Below are 15477 nucleotides of genomic sequence, written 5' to 3' on the forward strand. Positions count from 1 at the left end.
TACATAATGACCCACCACTCTTGAATTCTTAGTATTTCCCAATTCTCTCACAAAAACAACCATTAAAATCAGGAAATTAACGGTAATACATTATGCTCACTGCTACCGTAGTGCCACTGCTCCTAAGCCCCTTCTCAATGACCAGTATAGGGCACGTGTATGTATACATACACATATATTTCTATATCTATATATGATGAAAACCATGAGTTCGCACAAGTACTTCATTTCCTATCCAACACCACAGACAGCATTCTAGTTTTCCCTACTTTCATATTAGTAACTCCCTTCTCAGACAATGAGAAGCCTGGCTCCCATTATTCTTAATACTGATTTATGTGATCAATCTCCAGGTATGTAACCAATCTTCCACTGTAGCTGTCCCTTTCCCTACACGGACACCCTCCTCACCTCTCTTGGCCCCAAAATCCCTACCCCGTGTATATAATCTCCGCACCCTGTTCAGGTCCCTATTCCTCATGCCTGGCATCCCTCCTACAAGAATATCCTCCCTACCCTGCTCAGGCTATGAAATCCCATATTGTACCGAGCCTCCACTGAGAGGCCTTCCTCCCTTTACCCTCAGGCTCTAACACCTTGGACTCAGATACCTCTATGTATGGACTCCCTCCTCATCTCACTTGAGCCTCAATATACCTCCACCAGGCTGCAATCCTACATGGGTCACTCCCTACCCCCTGCTATCTACTGGGGCCCTGAGAGCTCATGCAGGGTGACATCCCACCCCAAGTGGATGTCCTCCTTGCTGGGACCAGCTGACCTTCCCCCATACCAGGCCACTCTCCTTCACAGATACCGTATCACCCTGCTTGGGCTCCAATACCCTGCCTTAGCATGCCTTCCAATGGAGAGGTGCTACTTACCCTTCATTCCATCAACCCCCATGGACACTCTCCTCACCCCATCAGGTTCCGAGATCCCACTCCTCTTAAATGACGATGTGGCTCTGCCTCCCACGCACCCCACCCAGTGTGGATACCTACCCTTGTTTTCTCCCATTTGATGTTTTAGTACTGAGCTGTTCAGAAAGGGAGGAGGAAGAAGACATTGAAGAACAATTAATTATATTTTAAAAAAAGAGACACCAGTGAATAAACTGTGTAAGCACCTATAATCAAAGCTAATTAAAACAATAATCTATTTGTCAGAGTACCTGCTTTTTTTCCACATAAACAGTGCTCTATTCTTTTATACTAATTCCTTCTAAGTTTAAAAAGTTAATTGAAAATTATAATACAGAAGAGAGCACTGGGTTTCTTTCTAACCAAACATGCATTTTACTTAAGTATCTTACACAGGCCTGTGGAAAATCTAGTTAATTTAAAAAGAAGAAAAAACCCTACTAACTTTATTTTGAGTTTAAAAAATACAGTTGTTCCAAACACTAAAATATACATAAATGTGTGTATGGTTGCATACATATATATGTGTGTGTGTGTCTGTGTGTATATATATGTATGTATATATGTATGTATGTGTGTATATATATATTTCAGATGGAGTCTTGCTCTCTTGCCCAGGCTGGAGTGCAGTGGCACGATCTCGGCTCACTGCAACCTCCACCTTCCAGGTTCAAGCCATTCTCCTGCCTCAGCCTCCCAAGCAGCTGAGATTACAGGCACCTGCCACCACGTCTGGCTAATTTTTGTATTTTTAGTAGAGACAGGGTTTCACCATGTTGGCCAGGCTGGTCTTGAGCTCCTGACCTCATACGACTGCCTGTCTCAGCTTCCCAAAGTGCTGGGATTACAAACGTGAGCCACCGGGCCTGGCCATAACATATTTTTTAAAATATCCAGAACAAGTAAATTTGACTTGTTTTCAGGATATTAACAGTTGTATTGTTTCCAGTACACTTACCCCCAGATACAACCCTGCAAAAATTAACAGCCATGATTGTTATAATACCTTTCCCTTGCTCCTGGTTTCTATGAGGAAGGATGCATCAAAAGCACAACCTGAGCCTCTTTTTACCCTTAGGTAGTAAAGTGAATTATCCGATTTGTGATTCTGGATTTGCGGAAGAGCTCAGTTCTGTTCCTCTTGCCCCTGGGGTTGAGCTTTCAAAGGAGAACAGACCTCCAAAGATTCATATTCGGCTCTGCTTCTCTACTGAGCCTAGGACTGGATGGATAAGTCAGCCTATGCCAGACCACCTGACTCCCCCATCAAGCTATTCCTCTAACCTGGCCTATATCGGTAACAGAAAGATTATTTTGGCTTCCATCTTTCTCCTTGTTTTATTTCTCAAGTTGTTCAGAGCCCAAGCAGAATGTCTTAATACATTGAAGTCAATGAAGACTGCTCATTTTCCCAGTTTTGATTTAAAAGGGCTGCTTTAATTTGAGCTTCTTAAAACTACTGCAAACAAAAAGCCCCGAAACCTGCACCAACAACAGATGTTCCAAATGAAAATAAGCTGACTTATCTGATCATGCTTATTACCCGTTTAAAAAAAAAAAAAAACTTCAAAGGCTTATAATTTCCTCCTTGTAGAAGCCATAATTTATACTTCCAGTCCTACTTTCTGCTGCTACCCTATAAACCAAAGGCACTGTAATGCTAAATATTTTCAGAATATATCATTATTTATACTTAAGTATATTTGTTTATACTATCTCTGCCCATTCCCTCCACTCTACTTTCCTGCTGTATTCTTTATCCCAGAGATCAGCAAACTATGGTTTATAGGCCAAATCCACCTATTTTTATAAATAAATGTTACTGAAACACAGCCATGCTTATTAATTTATGTCTTTCTTTTGCACTACAACAGTGGAGGTGAGTAGCTGCACTAGAGACCAGATGGCCCACAAAGCCTAAAACATTTACTGTCTGGCCCTTTAGAGAAAAAGTTTGCCAATCCTTGCTTTCGCTCAATGTTTTGAAGCCTAGTCATTTTGAATCCTTCAAGTCAAAATTAATTGTTCCCACTTCTGTCTTTTCATTACATTACACCAAGTCTAATATTTAACATCCCTGATCATTGTGAACTCTTTAAAAGCAAGGTAAATCCTATTCCTGTGTAAACAGTAAGCTTTTTGAACCACACCACAGTTCCTGTCTTTTCCATAAAATAGAACTCCCACAAACACTTTTCACATTCTTGGGGGAAGTACTTTGGAAGAAACTTGGCTCTTTTCTCTACTACTTATTCAGTCCTCCCAAAAGAAGGAAGAATAATATTGGCAACATCCTTACAGTTGGTCCCTAGTGGGATGGATTAATGTTTTAAAAGTCATTTTTTATTCACGGCCAGGCCTCCTGGCTCACTCCTACCAACAAGCATGCTAAACTCACTAGGGTACAGCTTCCTTGTATTTTAAGAGGCCTGCAGCTCCAGCTGTACTGTCTTTGATAGGCTGGTAAGTTCAATTCAGGGAGTCAGGGAGTAAGGCAACCTAATGTCTAATTTTGGCCTCAGTTCCAAGCCAAGTTCTTCAATGCAACCTTACAATTTTAAAAAGCTAATATTTTGATTTTTTATTCTGAAGTCTATTTCTAGTTCAGAATCCAGTAAAGAAGAAACATAAAATTATACCCCCAAGCAATGGTCACACGTAGGACTCAAGATAATTGATGACTGACAACAGTAAATTAATTGTAGAAAAGAACATTCTTTTAAAATGTAATGCACCAATGTTACACATACCACATCTCAGTAACTTGATTAGGCAACTTTTTTGAAGGGAAAAAAAATAAATGTAGAATCCATATTAAGAGATTAAAACCAAGTCTATCCCATTTCTTTATCTAATATATTTGCCTCAGTATTTTGTTACTATCAGCTCTCAGCTTAATGACATTAACATATAAAAGAATCATGGTTATCACTGATACAGAAAAGTATTCCCCATCTTACTAAGTATGGCAAATGGTAATGCCTATCTAAAAAACAAACATCCCTAGACCCCAGATGTCTCCAATTACTGCTCTATTTATCAGTTCTTCCTCAAAATATAGCTCTTAAATTAGTAGTTTACTACAAATGTTATCTCCACTTGCACATAACTTAATTACTTTCTAACCTATTATAATATGGCTGCCATCTCCATCACTACTGAAATTTATCTAGTCAAGGTCACCGAGAGCCAAAAACAATGTACACTTCCCTGTTTCATGGTACTTGACATCCCATCAACACGTAACAATCCCTCCTTATTGTAATATTTTTCTCTCTCCTCTTGGATTTGGTAATACCACTCCCTCCTGGTTTTACTATTCAGCCAGTGACCTTACTTTGAGGTTTCTCTTCTTCTGCCCAAGGAAGGCTAAGATTCCTTAAGGTGTGGTACTGAGTCATCTACTAGTTATACTATCTAAACTATCTTTAATATACTCAAGTTATACTCTAGATATACTGTCCCCTATTCCTAAGTAATCTCATATTTCTGTGGATTTAAATATCATCTTTATGCTGGTAATTTTCTAATTTATACCTTCAGCCCAGATACTACTACTACATAAATATTATAGCATCTTTCATAAGAATAAAAATGGCAAACATTTGAGGACAGATATTATCCCAGTTTCATAGATTTCCATCTGTAAAAAGTGGAATGATTTGTGCCTAATGTTACAATGATAGGGGCTAAGAAGAAACTGGGTTATTTCCATTAAGTCCTTTCTACCACTTGTGAGGACTTATTAGTTACTGTCCCTAAACAGTTTATAATTTAAACATGAAGACTACTGGACAAAATTACTTCCTATATGCACACTTTGCACATACTGGTCAGAAAAGAATTGGCCAATTTGAATTAATGGAGAAAGCTCTTAAATTTGCTTTTCAATAAATACTTTAGAAAAGACTCTAGGTTGCAGTTGAATTTTTTTTTTTTTTTCTGAGTCTCGGTCGGTCACCTAGGCTGGAATACAGTGGCATGATCTCATGCACTGCAACCTCCGCCTCCTGGGTTCAAGCGATTCTCGTGCCTCAGCCTCCCGAGTAGCTGGGATTACAGGAATGTGCCACCATGCCCAGCTAATTTTTGTATTTTTAGTAGAGATGGGGTTGTGTCATGTTGGCAAGGCTAGTCTCCAACTCCTGGGCTCAAGTGATCCGCCTGCCTCAGTCTCCCAAACTACTGGGATTACAGGGATGGGCCACCATGCCCGGCCTGCAATTTAATTTAAAAGGCGACTGAGGATGCAGGGTAGAAGATATAACTAAAAAGATACTCAAGAATTTGGGGCAATGTGGATAAAAAAGGACAAAAGCCTATGTAAAAGATTGAGCTGTCTAAAGAGGAAACTAGACAAACTGAAGCAGCAGGCTGGTAAACTATGACCAACTAGACAAACATGGCTGGCAGCTTTTATTTCATGAAAAAAAGACAAATGGGAGATACTACAGCTTTGTAAACTATGAAATCAAAGCAGCTACTTTAAACAATGATTTACTATTGGTTGTAAGTCAGACTGAAAGACAGGCAATGCAGACACTGATATAAACCAGAATCTTATCTGGATCTGTCCTAATGCTTACTGCATAAAAAAAAAAAAATTGAATCCATGAGATACTGTAAAGAAGGTAATAATAGCTTGGCAACAGATTAAGGTAAAAAAAGAAGAAAAGTAAGGCACAAATGTAGCAAGCAGGATAGGGTTGCTGCCAATTATGGGGAAACTATATGAAAGGAAAGGAGATGAGATACAGACAATTCCTCATTTTAAGTTTTGTTTTCTATCAAACACAAAAATTCTCAAAACAAAATTTTTATTTTGCTTTAATTAAGAACAAAGTGGTATTCTTCAAATACAAAGATGGCATTATTTTGTTAATCAGTTTTCTACTGGTAGCAGTAGGCTGGTCTGGGCCCCTCATTCACATTCTCTTATCTAGATTGCATTGTGAATAAAGTCTTGCAAAGATTACTTGATTATAGATTCAGCTCTTAACTATGAACTCTATACAGTTAGGCAGGTCCTTAAAATTTTGGACCTATGTCCTTGGTGCTCTGTTATCTATCAGCCATGAATGCTAGTCATATATACCAAAAGGAAGGAATACTACTAAAAAGAAAAGAAACTTCCCACCAAAAATGTAGATTATTACCATTGAAAGATGAGATTTAACTAATGAGGAATAAAAAGTTACATAACATAACCAAAAATCTATATATCTTTGTTGCTCCTCCCAAGACTGCACTATGGCAGAGGAATTAAAGACCAGGGTTGGAAGTCAGACAAATGAGAGGAATGTAGAGGACATATAAGAGCAATTTATCATGCGCACGGCCAATCAGGAAGCAGCGCACCTATGTAGCCAAACAAGGGATGTAGTATGTGCACAAAGAGGGTATCACACAAAAAAGACTGGTTAAGACCAGTCTGTAGCCCATATCTAACATTTACAAAATACAAAATTACATACTGCTTGGTTCCAAAGATGGCAGAATTTTACTCTTTCAAATATAAAAAGATCCAAGAGTACAGAGAACTTCAAAATTTGCATGCAAAATTCATCAATATGCCTATTTTACAGAAAGACTTGATATATGTCTTAACCATCCAACTGCTCATCAGCATCACAGATTCCATTTGTCCAATGCACACTATTAGATGGTGCCACAATTTACATCTTTTAAAACAGAAAACATTTGACAGTGCTTGAAAAAAACAGCTGTATAAACAAAGTCTTTTGGCTAGCAGACCCATCCATACCAGTCCCATCAATCCAGATTTCTAAGTAAATCTACTCTTATGGGGTTTACATGGCAACAGTGACAAGATGAGGGAGAAGTTAGTGGTAAGATAAAGGAGCAGGAGACAAGAAGCATCCAGAAAGTAGCAACAAGTTGATTAACAGAAAAAGTAAAATAGAGAGTAGACACTGACAAAAAGTAACTTCAAGATGATCTAGTATAAATTTTTTAAATGAGCTAAAAATAATTTATTGTATTCAGTTACCACATAGCCAAAAGATTCCTTTCAGTATCAAAGGCCTTCCTGGTATCATACATAAAAAGCCAGGATTAGACTAAGTGATACCCTGTGATTCTAAAACTATAATTCTGTGGCTCTAGAATAGTCTAGAATACAGACCATTCAAGCCCTTACTCTCTTTTCTTTAACATGTTCCATGATCTTTTCACTGTTCATCAGGATTCCTACTAGAAAGAATCTATTGACAAAAACATTAAGAGTTCAAAGCTGCCAATAACCTGTGTAAACCAATCGTAATACTAGCAAACACTTAGGGAATGCTTTCTATATGACATATCAACATATATTAACACATATCAACATATATTAACACAAAATTAGCAAACAACCTGATTATCTCCAATTTACAGATTAAGAAACTAAAGTATAGACAGGTTAAGCTACTTGTCCACACTGCTAAGTGGTAACAATAGGATTCAAACACAAGTAGTCTAGCTCTAGAATCTTTATGTTTATTTGCTGTTTTATACTACCAAAATAAAAGATTTGAGGAAAAATAAATTAAGCAAAATAAATAGGTTTGGTGATTATTAACAGGCTTTAATTAAGTGGTATCATGGTAATCAAGAGTTGGCTGGAGCAACTACTGTATAGAACTGAACTATGCAAAGTGATAGCCATTTGCTACATGTGACTATTAAGGTACCTAAAATGTGTCTAGTCCAAATTGGGATGTGCTATCAATGTAAAATACCTGATTTTGAAGACTTAATATTTTTGAAAAATATAAACTAACTCAATAATTTCTATATGGATTAGTGTTAAAATGATAATATATTTAACACATTAGGATAAATATGCTTTTAAAATGTGGTTATTAGAAGATTTAAATTTACATGTTTCACTTCCATTATATTTCTACTGGACAACACTGTTATGTAGGAAAGATACTAGAGTTTACAGAATGATTCTAAACCAATCTTTGTCATTCTGTTTTGCTGCTGTGCCCTTAGACAAAATGGTTACAATGATTATCAGCTTCTGTATTATAAAAATCAGGTTTAAAAACAGTCCTAAAACCTACTGCTTAGATTTTGGTATCTAAGTCTATTTTCCACTGAAAAGAATGGAGGTAAATTTGGAAAAGGAGCTCATGCCACAGCTTGGACAGACAAAATACAAAATTAACCTGGAATATCTTGTTTTTGCAGAAATAACACTGGAACCAGCTTGATGAGACACCCATTGGCCAAACCTGGGACAATCTGTGAACCAAAATAATGACAGCAATGGATTTAACCACTGAATAAAATTAAAAATCCATGAGTTCATACAGATAAAAAGAACAGAATAAATAATGGAGATGGGAAAGATTACCTTATGTCAGAATGTCAACTAATAATTATAGAAGGAATGAAGTCAGATAATCATCAATTGATACTAAAACTTGTGGGTGAAATTTTGATTATACTATGTAAATATACTGCTCCCCAAAATTATTTTTCCACAAATTGCATATTAGTTACAATGAGATAAATAATAACTTTCAGGGATACATATGAGGAATACCAGCTTAACAAAATTTTCAAAGCTAACATCACCAACACTGGTACACACCAACATCATGAATCTCAAGATATGATGTACTAAGAAGGGCAGAACATCTCTTAAGTGGTATTCCTGCCAAAATGCATAACCAATGTAATCACGAGAAAGCAACAGATAAATTCAAATTGAGGGACATTCTACAAAATAGCTGCCCTGTACTTTTAAAAATGTCAAGGTCAAGAAATAGTAAGGTTGACAAAGTGTTCCCGATTAAAAGAGACTAAGGAGACATAATTACCAAATGTAATGCATGATCCTGAAGTGGATCTCAGAATAAGAGGAAAAAAAGCTAACAGAAAAAATAGATAAACAGATATAATTTGAATATGGACTATAAATTAGATAACAGTACATCAGCATTAAATCTTCTGGTTTTAATAACCTCACTATAATTAGGTAAGACAGTATCCTTGTTTTTTAAAAATATACACTGAAGAATTTAGGGGTAAAGAGATTGATGTCTCTGAATTACTCTCAAATTGTTCTGAAAAAATATAGAGAGATCAGTATAAAGAGTGATAAACACAGCAAAATGTAAAACAACAAATGTAGGTACACAGGAGTTCTATTCTTCCAACTTTTAAGATTGAAATTACATCAAAATACAAAATTTTTAAATATTGGCCAGTCTCCCACATCAGATATCCTAATGGACTATACAAGTCCTGATGATGTTTAAAAATGTACAGGTGTATTTCTTTTATTCCAGACCTGTTTTAAATTGTATGACTTATCAAATGCTAATTATACATTTCATAAGATCCAGGACTGTATTTGTTATTTCTCAATATCATAGTACTAGGATACTGTTTACCATATCCAATAAGCACTCGAACATTTGTGTCACGAGCTACTGAAAACTATAACACAGTACAGTATACGATAATTATAGAAAAACAGTCAAATCATAAAAAGTACCACAATGTAAATAGAGATATTAATTGGGACAAAAGGTTGTAAGACAACTCTTCAATGAAAAGAAAACTGTGTGGAATGAACCAGAACAGTAGTTAAAAATCTAACATAAAGAGATGAATGCCACAATTAGAGGAAGGTAAACATCTCATTCCATATTAAGAGTTCAACGTTTACCTTTGTGGCTAACTACAAGCAGTCATGACAACTGAAACAACTTTCTTCTCTATAAAATTAGAATATTATATGAGTTATAAAATGAATCAGATTAAAAAGTTAGGCTAAGAACTGAGATTCAAAATCTCACTAGGGACTCAATACTAATTTGCTGTACAACCCTGAGACGCTGCCTACAATTCCATATCTCACTTAAAATTAAGATGTTTGGATCATTTCCTTTCCCAAAAGGCAAAAAAGATATTATTTTATAAAAATGATTGTAAGCAATGAGAGCACCGAATATTTTATATATATACTGAATATACACATATGTGTACACATATATATTCACACATGTATACACATGCAAAGGGAAAAAAATATGGCTTTATTATGTTTATAAAGTAATGAATGTAAGGCACATTAATAGCAAAAGGTAAATATCCAAACTCCATTTCATCCCAATGGGATGAAAGCACTATAAATTAGTGCTTAACACCTAAGATGCTAAAAAAGCCCAATCAACAAGTGTATACTCTGTTTAAATGGATGTTATTGTTTATTTTAAAATAACAATGGGGTTCGAGACCAGCCTGGCCAGCATGGCGAAACCTAGTCTCTACTAAAAATACTAAAATTAGCTGGGCGTGGTGGCGGGCACCTGTAATCCCAACTATTCATTCGGGAGGCTCAGGCAGGAGAAACGCTTGAATCCAGGAGGCGGAGGTTGCAGTGAGCTGAGATCGCACCACTAACACTCCAGCCTGGGCGACAGAGTGAGACTCCATCTCAATAAATAAATAAATAAATAAATAAGTAACAAAAAATATGAGACAGGTTTTAATAGGGCTTAATGAGGATGGGGACTGTGGGAAACAATTCTCAAATATAGTTAGAAGCCAGGGACAAAATTTCTTTTCACATATTGCATTAAAAGTGTAATACAGTATTAACTTTCAACGTCTTCCAATTTTACTTGAATATACAAGTAGGTAAGGCAAAAAGATATTCTAGTTCCCTTTTCCATCAAATCCAATGAACTGTGTTTCATTTAAAGTTTGACTATTTTTCAAGCCTATATATTTTTATGATGCAAAGCTATACTTAATGTATCTAAATAAGCAAGAAGATCAGAAAAAAAAAAAAACCAACCAAAATATTCCAAAACATAAAAAGACATCCTCAAATCACTTTGTGCCTTGGCAAAACTTAACAGTAATATCATAAGCCAGTGTTGCAATGCTGTCATCCTACCTAATTCTACCTAAATGAGCTCAGTAATTTCTAAATTGGTTTCCAGAAGAGATCTTTACATAAGCAATTATCAAAAACAGTCCATTTTGTATTCAAGAAGCACAAACAACAATATTTAGTTTTTTAAACAATTTATATAAAGAATACCTAGAGGTTTTTTTTTTTTTTTACACTTCATAAACTAAAATCACCTATGAATACTTGACTAAAGCTATTTCTCATCATCTTTCCTTACAGAAGACCAAAATACATTTTTCGTAAGGGCAAAACAAAAGCAGTAAATTACTTAAACATCACTTAAATGCCCCCTAAAGTAACCTTCCTTTCTCGTACATTTTCCTATATTTAACGCGTTCTGCGGTACACATTTCTGAATTGAAATTGTATTAAGTTTAACCTAATACGATCTCTTTTCTACTAGTGAAAAAAAGATCTTAAGACGTTAACCAAACACATGGGAGGCGGGGTCGGGGGTGCGAGGTGGTGCCAGAGCAGATGGAAACAAGGTAAGAGAGTTGTTTTCTTAAGACACTAGGGTTACTCCCCAACTCCAAATGCCAAGATTCACTCGCCAGTAGAGCAAGCTGCTGCCACTATCCACTGCTTACACAATACAACCTTCCTTTCTACCTCTTCCCCTACACTCCCACCCATAACCCCCTTCCAAAACAAACACCCACAATGCGCCCCATTCCATAATCCGTGTTCGCCCCTCTAAGCCCACTAAACCAACCTGCTGGATAACAGCTCTATGCATTCGTCTCACTTAGGCAAAAAAAGGAAAAAAAAAAAAAAAACGCGACTGCAGCAGGGTAGGGAGTCCCACCATTCCTGTCACCCTAAACAATCCACAGGGTGAGAGCCCCAAGCCCAGAAGTTTGAAGCAAAACGAATCAGATCCAACCAAAAAGAGGGAATTGCAGTTGAATGGGGATGGGAGGTGGGGAGGGCGATGCGTGCGTGTGTGTGTGTGTGTGTGTGTGCGTGTGTGTAAGGAAGAGTCCATCACATGACAGTGAAAGAGGACCAGAGTCTTCGGGGCGTCCGCAAGCAGAAGGGGGGGAGGGTGTCGTTGCCGTGGCAACACCCCCCATCCGTCCAGACTTCCAAAGAGGGAGGAAGAACTTCAAATCCCAACCGTCAGCGCTCAAGCGGCTCCTTCTTAAAGGGGTACACACAGCGCCGCAGCCGAGCGCGAGAGGGCAGAGTTGGGCGCCCCCCGCCCCTCGGGCGACGCCCCCGCCGCCCCTCGCCCCCCGCCGGCCCATCCGCGGCTCCCGCCCTGCGAGCGCCCGTGGGTCTCCAGGTCCAGGTCCCCGGGAACTGGCCGCGTCTGCTCACCCGGCCCCGGGCGGCGAGAAGGGGGTGTGTGTGCGCTCGGCGGGGGCGCGGACCAGCCCGCCTTCCTTCGGCCGCCCTGCCCGCCGGCTCCCCTCCGCCAGGGCGCCGACCCACCGGGCCGCTTCCTCCCTCCTGTCAGGGTGGACGGCGGGCGACGGCGGGCAGCGACGGGCGCCGAGGAGTTTCGGGGAGAGCGCGAGCGGGCGGCTTCCTTGGGGGCTCTGCAAGCGGGTCCCAACTAACAGTTCCCGGGAAGCCCAAGAGCTAGGAAGGCGAAAGAGGGCGGACCGCGCCGGGCCAGCAGCCCGCAAGACAAAAGGCGAGCGCCGGGGCCGCCGCGCCGCTCCCATCTCGCTCCCCCACCGAACTAACCCGAACGGGAGATTCAACTAAACCCCTCAGCCACAAACTCCTCGGGTTGCGACAGCGGTCTCCGCGCGGAGCCCGGGGCCCCGGCCCGCGTCTCTCTTACCTACACAGTGCATGAGGCGGTGGCGCCAAGAGTCGAGTTCCCGCCGGAATCCTCTCCTCTCCGCCGCGCACCGAGGGCTCCGGCACTGAGCGGCGGCGGCGGCGGCGGCAGCAGCGGCGGCAGCAGCGGCCATTCTCTCTCTTCCCTTGTCCATCTGCGTCCCGCGTCACGCGCCCTCATTTACATACGAGCAGCGCAGGCACGAGGCAGGGGCGCGAGCCCTCGGCGCGAGCCCCGGAGCGCGCGCCCCCCGGAGGGGGGTTGATTGACACGTGTCACTACCTTCCCTCTGCCCTGCCCTCCCCCTCCCACCGCTCCCTCAGGGAGAGGCGGGGAGGGAGCCAGAGGAGAAGGAAGCAACCTGCCGCTTCCGCTGACCCCGCCTCTCCACCCACTACCCTCCTCCCCCTCCCGCTGGAGTTTACTCAGGCGAGCCATATCGCTCCCGCCGCCCGCGAAAACCCTGAGCGGGAGCCGAGAGACCCGGAGCCCAGCCAGGAACCGGCGTGCTAGTGGAGCGGACTAGCAACGCCTACTTTCTGCCTTCACTACGGGACTCCGACAGTCCGGAGACTTCACTTCCCAGGCTCCATTTCGCCAGGATCCCGAAGCCGAACTTGGCGCCGTGGCGCGTTGCTTGTCGGTCATTGTAGTCCAGAAGAAAGGATCGGGTGTTTTTGTGTTTTTTTTGTTGTTGTTGTTGTTTTTTTGTTTTGCCCCCCCAGCACTTAGGTTTGCAGGCTGGCCTGCAACTTCTCTGCGCTGCGCCGCGCCGCTGGGGGACTGAGCCTGTCGCTCCCTGCGCCCGAGACCATGCGCTGCCCGGGTGACCGGGTCTGACCCGACTGCTTTAGCTTCCTTAGGCTCCGCGATAGAAGGTTGGTGGAAGCCGCAAGAGTTGTCGGCCCTTGTGGGTTCAGGCTGCGCTTTGTGTTTTAAGTGCTGGAAACTTTCCGGGGTTGCTGTCTTCCTGTCACTCCGCAGGGAAAGGGCAAGCCGGTCATTCGGCTACATCTGGAATAACTGCCAAACGTCCAGAGAGATCCCCGAGTGACTTCGGTATTCAAGGCGAAGAGATCTCGGAAAGCAAGAATATTTGCAAGGACTAGGAAAAAGATGCGGGTTTTTTTTCACTGAAAATTACTTGCAGGGGACTGGGTGTAGCCGGCTGAAAACTGCAGAAGGAAAATTTTCTTTATAAGCTCCTGGAAGGCAGCGACCCACTGAGATCTCTGTACCATGACATCTGTCACTCACTAGACCCTAGTACAGTGCATGACACGGGATTAAGCACTTTCCAAATGTTAATGGAATGAATTCTACGCCGTGCTAGAGAAAATAACTTCTTCAGAGAGAGCGAGAGAAGAATCTTAACGTTTAAATACAGACTCCAGTCACAGTTTTTACTTTTGCACCAGAGGGATTGTGCGTTTGTTTCCGTATACGTGCAGTTTATCAAGCCAAAGCTAAGCCACCCAACGTTTGCTAAGAAGTACTATGTATTTCTGGAAATTTATTCACAAGTCTGTGGGAAACATGTTTAATTCTTTTTGGAAATCTCATAAATTCTGAGTTCAGTACCACCTTCCCTGTTTTGTAGCTTATCCTTATCCACCTTCTTTCTTTTTCTTCCTATGAGAAAGTATTTCTTTGCTCATTATGACTTCAGTAGTGAAGATGTAATTTTACATCTTCGTAAGTTAAAAATAATAAAGTTTGAGCGCATAATCACCTTTTCTAGAACAGTCACAATTGGAGTGCAGGTGAAATCGCTAGTGAAGGTGATTCTGGAATTGTCAGTGGATGGTTTTAGTTAACCACTTCCACTCATAATTGCCACGATGATCAGCCTTTGCAGTTTTCCTGATCACTTTTATAGTAATATACATTAGTTAGGATGGGAAAAATTATGGTGCAGCAATAAATGATCCAAGAATCTTAGTGGCTTAAAACAACAACAAAAAACTATTTCCTGATTATCTACATGTTCATCTCTGGGTGGCAGGAGGAGGGGGCTTCATTCCATGTGGTCTCACTAAGCAACTGGATCCTTAAGGAAGCTGGAATCTCTGCAACGTCCCCCCTTGGGTGATAGGCAAAAGGAAGATGAAGAATGGCAAACTGGTTCTTCCTAAAAGTGATACAAGTCAGTTCTCACATTTCATTGACCAAAGCGAATTATACGGGCATATCTATCTTAAAGGGAGCAGGGAAGTGTGATGCTATTATATGAGCAAAAAGAAGATAACCAGAATTTATTGGTAAATAGTATCAAGGATTACTGTGATCTATCCTTCTAGTCACCATTTTACAGTTCACTTTCTTTACACTACAAAATAGATTTGCTCCTATCACAAAGTGAGACAATCCTAAAGTTCTGTTCAGTAAAGGCATTAATCTCAAAGTCTGGCATCTCTGGGTGATGGTTGGTAGTCTCCATACTAGAACTGGATAAAGCTTCTCTTGTTATAGACAACTAAAAAGATAAGGTATCCTCCCCCGATCTCTCTCACTCGTGATCTCTCTTCTCTCTCTCTCTCTCTCTCTCTCTCTCTCTCTCTCACACACACACACACACACACACAGAGTGATGGAATAGGGACTAAATAGGCATGGTGTCTTAGTCTATTTTGTGCTGCTGTAATGGAATACCACTGACTTGGTAATTTATATGAAGAGCAGACATTTATTGCTCACAGTTCTGGGGCCTAGAAAGTCCAAGATCAAGGTGCTGGCATCTAACAAGGGCCTTCTTGTTACATGGCCCCATAGTGGAAAGGCAAAGAGAAGGCAAGTGAGTAAAAGGGGGCCAAACTCAT

At 40.6% G+C, this 15477-nt stretch overlaps 1 protein-coding gene across 21 annotated transcripts in view; it reads right to left on the reverse strand.

Annotated features, from left to right (window-relative positions):
* The window catches only part of LCORL (ligand dependent nuclear receptor corepressor like), a 186734-nt gene extending 172497 nt beyond the window's left edge, over positions 1-14237 (reverse strand). For 16 of the 21 annotated variants that reach the window (XR_010116184.1, XM_055246387.2, XM_055246402.2 and 13 more), the window contains exon 1: positions 12659-14237. Coding sequence is in view for 15 of the 21 variants with exons in the window: in XM_055246387.2 (XP_055102362.1) it covers positions 12659-12812 (154 nt within the window). In the remaining 6 variants the exon portion in view is untranslated. The remainder of the gene's footprint in view (positions 1-12658) is intronic. The other 5 variants (XM_055246391.2, XM_063619423.1, XM_055246389.2 and 2 more) reach the window with 4 other exon arrangements.
* Between the last annotated feature and the right edge of the window lie 1240 nt (positions 14238-15477).

Source organism: Symphalangus syndactylus, chromosome 16, assembly GCF_028878055.3.
Source record: "Symphalangus syndactylus isolate Jambi chromosome 16, NHGRI_mSymSyn1-v2.1_pri, whole genome shotgun sequence".
In the NCBI taxonomy this organism is placed as follows: Eukaryota; Metazoa; Chordata; class Mammalia; order Primates; family Hylobatidae; genus Symphalangus; species Symphalangus syndactylus.